The sequence below is a fragment of the Triticum aestivum genome, chromosome 3A (genome assembly GCF_018294505.1).
Source record: "Triticum aestivum cultivar Chinese Spring chromosome 3A, IWGSC CS RefSeq v2.1, whole genome shotgun sequence".
In the NCBI taxonomy this organism is placed as follows: Eukaryota; Viridiplantae; Streptophyta; class Magnoliopsida; order Poales; family Poaceae; genus Triticum; species Triticum aestivum.
Window position 1 is genome coordinate 487,798,999 of NC_057800.1, and position 5,713 is coordinate 487,804,711.

General features: G+C 45.2%; 2 protein-coding genes across 2 annotated transcripts; both read right to left on the minus strand.

The window, feature by feature from the left end:
- Window positions 1–568, minus strand: LOC123056945 (protein SPT2 homolog; the record flags this gene model as incomplete). Its single annotated transcript, XM_044480155.1, is given in 2 exon segments — window positions 1–425; window positions 551–568. Coding segments are annotated over 2 exon segments (443 nt in total), but the record flags the coding sequence as incomplete, so codon positions are not given.
- A 1,401-nt stretch (window positions 569–1,969) lies between these two features.
- On the minus strand, window positions 1,970–5,349 carry LOC123056946 (uncharacterized). Its single transcript, XM_044480156.1, has 4 exons — window positions 5,319–5,349; window positions 4,692–5,170; window positions 3,605–3,729; window positions 1,970–2,368 (listed from the first exon to the last, which is right to left on the minus strand). The coding sequence occupies exons 1-4, from the start codon at window positions 5,347–5,349 to the stop codon at window positions 2,323–2,325; spliced, it is 681 nt and encodes a 226-aa protein (XP_044336091.1). The 3' UTR covers window positions 1,970–2,322.
- Between the last annotated feature and the right edge of the window lie 364 nt (window positions 5,350–5,713).

Sequence of the window (5,713 nt, forward strand, 5' to 3'; positions counted from 1 at the left end):
GGGCACTCCCGCTGCTGGTCGCGGCCCCTTGCCGCGCGCCGGCCTCTGCTCACCGCGCACCGCACGCTGCCACCCTGGTCGTCGCGCGCCGGCCCGGGCGTGCCGGAGCTGCCGTAGGGCGAGCTCGAGGAGGCCGCTGGCCGGAGCCGCCATACAGCAAGCTCGAGGAGGCCACTGGCCGGAGCTGGCGAGGCCTCGAAGGCAGTTTGGCGGCGGAGGGTGAGCAAGCCGGCGCGGCGGGATGAGCGGCGCGTGCGGGACGAGCTGCAGGGGCGTGCAGGCGCGGCGAGCTGCAGGGGCGTGCGGACGCGGCAAGCTGCAGGGGCGACATGGCAACGGCCGTGGCGAGCAGGCCGGCGTGGTGGTGGCGGTGCGGTGGAGCGAGGAAGATGAGGTGGCGCACGGAGGGAGAAGAGAAAGAAGTGCTGGGATGGAGGGATGACTGGAAGAATCTTCGTTCTCAGTATAAAAATTTTGCCGGGGCCTCCCTAGGAGGCCGAAAAAATGCCTCGGCACAACGGCTGGAGATGCCCTAAACTCACGAAGCTACACAGGATAGGTGCTTCATTGGCCCATATATCATCTGCAACGCCACGTACGCGGCACGCGGGGATCCAGCGGACTCGAGCCGCGTGAGGGGAGCCAGCGCTCGAGGGAGCCGACGTGACGCGCGCGAAGGAACCGGCGGTTCAGGCGATCCAGCCGACGCGAGTTGCTCGAGGGCCGCCTAAGCGCGGGATGCGTGTGAATCAAACGCTGGTCGATCCAGCCGGCCCGGGCGATCTGCCTGCGACGAAGAAAGGTAGGCGTGCTGGCGATAATGGTCGACGCCTCATCTACTGGAAACTGCTCCCTTCAGTTTCTAAACGCGCATTCATGGCGGGTGATGGTGTACATAAACTGACTGGTTCACCTCCTCGGCGCATCTACTTCATGCTATTTATTCTCTGCTCTTTGCATCTTTCCTCGTATTAATTTCTTTCACATCCCGCTTTCATGGACAGCATATGTGCTAATTCCTGTTGTTCCTGTGTGATTCAGGCGCCACGGCTGCCAATACAGCCATGGTGAAAGCACGACAACTGATGAGGAGGATGAGGCAGCAGCATCAGCGGCTTGACGATGCGGAGGAGGATAAGGAGGGGGCGGCGTACGTGGCTCACCGGCGCAAGAGGATGCGGTGGCGGCAGTATTAGTGGTTGGTCTAAGTTGACAGGTAAACCTTAATGCTAGCTCTTCACCTTCCTTTATCTCTGACCCCTGATGCCTTTTGTAATTCGCCCTTTATCCCGTTCATCTTGTCGGTCCCAGGTTTACAAGGTTCAGGGCGAGGATCGGCCGATGAAGAGATGGTGTGCGCAGCTGCTGGATGTTGAATTTGTGGTATAGTTGTCATTTTTATCCGTGCCATTTTAATCTGCTCAGAAGTCACCAGATGATGATTATAAGACCTCTATTTAACAATTCAGCTTCTTAGCAGAAGAGCAAAGCTAATGAAAATGCAGAAACCGGCCCATGTGCTGCAGGAATCACAGACCTAAAAGCACTATGTTGTCATAACGTAATTTTATTTCCGCCTTTTCAACATTGTCAATATCAGTTATAGCATTGTAGGTGTGGTTGTATTGTAATATTGTGACCTCTCATGGAACTTGTATTGCCTTCACCTTTGATTCCTTCCTTGATGATATATCCTCTGTATTTTAATATTCTGACCTCCCATGGAACTTGTATTGCTTTGCCTTGGTTCCTTCTTCGATAATATCCTCTTTCTTTTTAGATTTAATCTTTCAATTTTCCTCTATTGCATTTGCAGCTTCATGGATCTGGAAGTATTGATATTGATGGTTCCAAGAGATGAAAAGGTGTTACGTATTTTTTTTTCTCTTCGAGCTAAAGCCAACTGATTGTTGAACATTGCTTTGGAAACAACAGTTTAGGGAACTTTGCATACCCAAGTGCAACCTCATATGAATCTTGGAAGAAATGATATTTGCTGAATTTGTATATTCTCAGATTTTTGGTTTCGTAAATATTTGTGGTTTAATCGGACATCTAATTGTATGTTTTGTTGTTTGCAGTTTTGGTGTATTCTCTTCTGTTGAACTATAATATCGAGATAATAAAAAAAAACATTTATGAGGTTGAACCACAAACAGTTTTGGTGTACATATATCAGTTCTACTCATTCGTCAAACATCCCTGATGTTTTTTCTGAATATTGCTATTTCTTGGGATGTCATGATGTGATCTTTTGCAACAGAGTAGACCTATGAAGAAAGAGCTGAACACAGTCATTGGAAACCAATCAGATTCCTCTCTTCAGTTGCATGCCATTATTTTGGAAAATGGAGTGGACAAGCAAAAGCTGCAAGAAAGCGCAATAGTTCAAAGAACTTGAAACAAATGTATATTATAAGAGCCAACACACGTCATATACCTAAAAATTACAAGAGCTCAAAACACTGAAAAAATGTATAAGAAATATTTCATATATCGAACAATTATAAGAGCCAAATAGACGGGCACGGCAACGCGCGCCATCAACGATCTAGTTGAGTTAGAAACCTGATCAGGTGCAAGCATGCAGTATAGAACAGTGGGTAAAAGAAAGGAATAAAATACAATGTTGAATAATCTCCTCACTCATAAGGTACTTTTGCAAGAAAGGAATTAAATTCAATATCGAACAATCGATCTCTTGTTTTCAGCTTGACTTGATTCTATTGCTAACTGCATTCCCAAAAAATAATGCCCGCGTTCTAAAATTTGAGTCATCTAGCAAAACGTAGTTCAGTTTATAAAGTTGTTGGTGCAGGCATCCCATGATGGTCATATTTTTGCAGAATTTAGTTAGAACCATCAAGTGAGCTTTAGTTAACTCACAAGCTTATATGCATCTAGAACTTTAAGTTATACTCAAATCTACAAAGGTGAAAAAACATGCAGGAACTAAGAATAGACCATGTACTTCTAACAAAATCTCAAAACTGGCACATGAGGGGACATATCCCAATATTTAACGTAAGTCGGCATGAAGATGTCCCCAAGATACAAACTTCTTATAATTTATCATGAAAATTGTCCCTGGTAGAGAAAATTGTCCCTGGTAGAGTAAGTCCAAATTTATCGATGCAAAAAAAAAGAGTAAGTCCAAATTTTCATCAATCTTTATTATATCAAAAACTTTTGTTTTCTTCAATTAAATATGCATACCAGACCTCTCCAACAAGATGCACCTCTCCAAAATGCTTTATGAACCTGATAGATATAGAAAGCATGTAGCCATACCTATTCTTGCATGTGCATGTCGAGTTTGAAGAAAAAACAAGGTAGCAACATCTTTCCAATAGTTTGCTGAGTGCTAATCACCTTGCAGGCTGAAGAAACACGATGGTATGGGGTGCTAATTAATTCAAACACAAACAAAATAAAAACCAAATTGAGATAGAAGCTACTGCACACATACTATTCTGAATTTGATGATCAATTAATTGGCGCCTTTCTATTTGTACACTTATAGACATCTCAAACATCAAAAATCACAGTTCAGATTTTGTTCACATATAACCTAGCATGATCTTCAAAAAACAAGAAATAGAACCTGGTGTGTTGTCTCTTACTACAATGGGAAGCCATCAGCCTCCTTCCTGCTAGCTCTGAGAAACTGCATTTCCATTGTCGTCGAGCACAGGGCGCTTGATGTGGCCACTGCATCATCCATCCTCTCTGATCCATGGACACATAAAAAAGTCGCCATAAACACAAGTCAGTTTGTTGAGACAACATGAACAAATAAAAGTAGAAGATAACTCCATCACTCCTTATGCTGGCCTCGGCAAGTTTGCAGCCACATATTATAGCCACTTCGAACAATAACCCCTACATATTATAGCCACTTCGAACAATAACCCTGAATCGCTCGCCTGCATTTCTTTTGGTTACAAAATTCAAATGAAGTAGCACTACAAATATAGTAGTAAATTGTAGGTACAACATGGACAAAGGGGAATTCTACAGATGCTGCTGTTTTAACCACCATGAATTATACAGACAACTCTTATTCTGAAAATCGGATGGTAAGGTTCAGAATACCTGTGTACGGTCGGCAATGATGAGTGAACTCTTAATAAATTGAATACTTGAAAACACTTAATAAATCGAATATGCTTTATATGCATCATCTCAAATTGCTTTGCATGGTTCTTCAAATAAAATCTCATAGCTGCACATAACAGAACATTGGGGCATGAAATAAATCTGAACAAAATGAAGAAAAAGTACAGCAAAAGCTGGCCTAGTGACTTGGTGAGCAATATGATAACGTGATAATATCATGTAGCATAGCTTTGCCATCACGCACAGGAGGACTGGAGGAGTGTTGCCTTTGGAGTCAGCCATGACCTATGGATGAATATATAAGCTAGCTCTGATTTGCAATACGAGGGGAGCAGCCTGGTGTGTTACAAATTGGGCCACCATAGGGGAATCTCATGAACTGAGACAGCCAGGGCGCCATATTCGTCATCGTCTACTACCACCTTGGCCCTGTCAAACTGTGGCGTCGAGCTTGCAGGCAGAGTGGCGAATGGCCACAGTGGAGCCCTCCTCTAGTAACAGGAACGACACAAGCAACAACTATCTGAACACATTTGTGAATGATGAGAATAGGATGGTAAGGTTCAGAATACCTGTGTACGGCCGGCAAGTACTCCTTGCGACGATCGTCGCACCCTGCCCTGGGGTTCAGCGCAGGTGGCGGCGGCGTCTCCCCTCAAAGGTCGGCGGCGGCGGCGACGGCGTCTCCCGTCGGAGACCGGCGGCGGCGGCGGCTCCTCTAGGAGATTGGAGGCGGCGTCTCCTCTGGCAGGTCGGCGGCGGTGATCCCGGACGTCCGCGGCGGTGCCTCCTCTGGGAGAGACGGCAGATCGTACCACGGCGGCAGCGAGAGACGGCAGATCGTACGTTGGCGGCGATCCCGTATCTCGGTGTCGGCGATCTCGTACATCGGCAGCGGGTAGATCGAACGAGATCGCGGCAGATCGTACGTCGGCGGCGGCAAGGAAGCTCTCCCGTACGTCGGCAGGGGCAACGAAGCTCTTCTTTCGATGAGATCGAGATGGGATCGAGAGAAGCGTTTTTTGTGTGGGGTTTGGGTTTTTTTGGCTGCCTGGATGGGGCGAGGATGGGGATGATGACAAAAAAAACCAATGAAAATAAACCGTGCAGACTATTCATCAACTGCTTCATTAAAAATAGAGATAACGGAGTTTTTTTTAAAAAGGAGTAAAGATAACGGGCGCCAAATAAAAAATGACCCAGATGGCAGGCGATGTACAGGAGAGCCATGGCTGGGCCGGGACATTTAATCGCACTGCAACGATTGACGCAGTTTAGCAACCCGAACCTTACACCGTTTCAACCGGGTACTGCAGTGTCCTATTCTCGGCAACCTAGTATATCTTGCAAGAAATTATAATTATTTTTTTAAATAAAGTTTTCTAAAAACATGTATATATTGTAATAGAAGTGAATATTTAATGAAAGCGTGAACATTACCTATAATTTCTGAACATTTTTGGAGAAACTAAGGACCTTTTTCTTTAATTCTGAACATTTGTTGAAAATTAATGAACATTTTTCGAATTTGTGAACAAATTATGAATATGGAAACAATTTTCAATATTTTTTAAGTCCTGAACAGTTTTCTAAA

What these genes read in the sequence shown, in the direction of transcription:
- LOC123056946 (XM_044480156.1), bottom strand. Translation starts at nt 5,349, where the DNA reads ATGGCTCTCCTGTACATCGCCTGCCATCTGG. An exon ending in TACTTGCCGGCCGTACACAG is followed by an intron (nt 3,730 to 4,691) that starts GTATTCTGAACC and finishes TCCATGGATCAG; the next exon opens with AGAGGATGGATGATGCAGTG. An exon ending in AGTAAGAGACAACACACCAG is followed by an intron (nt 2,369 to 3,604) that starts GTTCTATTTCTT and finishes GCTTTCTTGCAG; the next exon opens with CTTTTGCTTGTCCACTCCAT.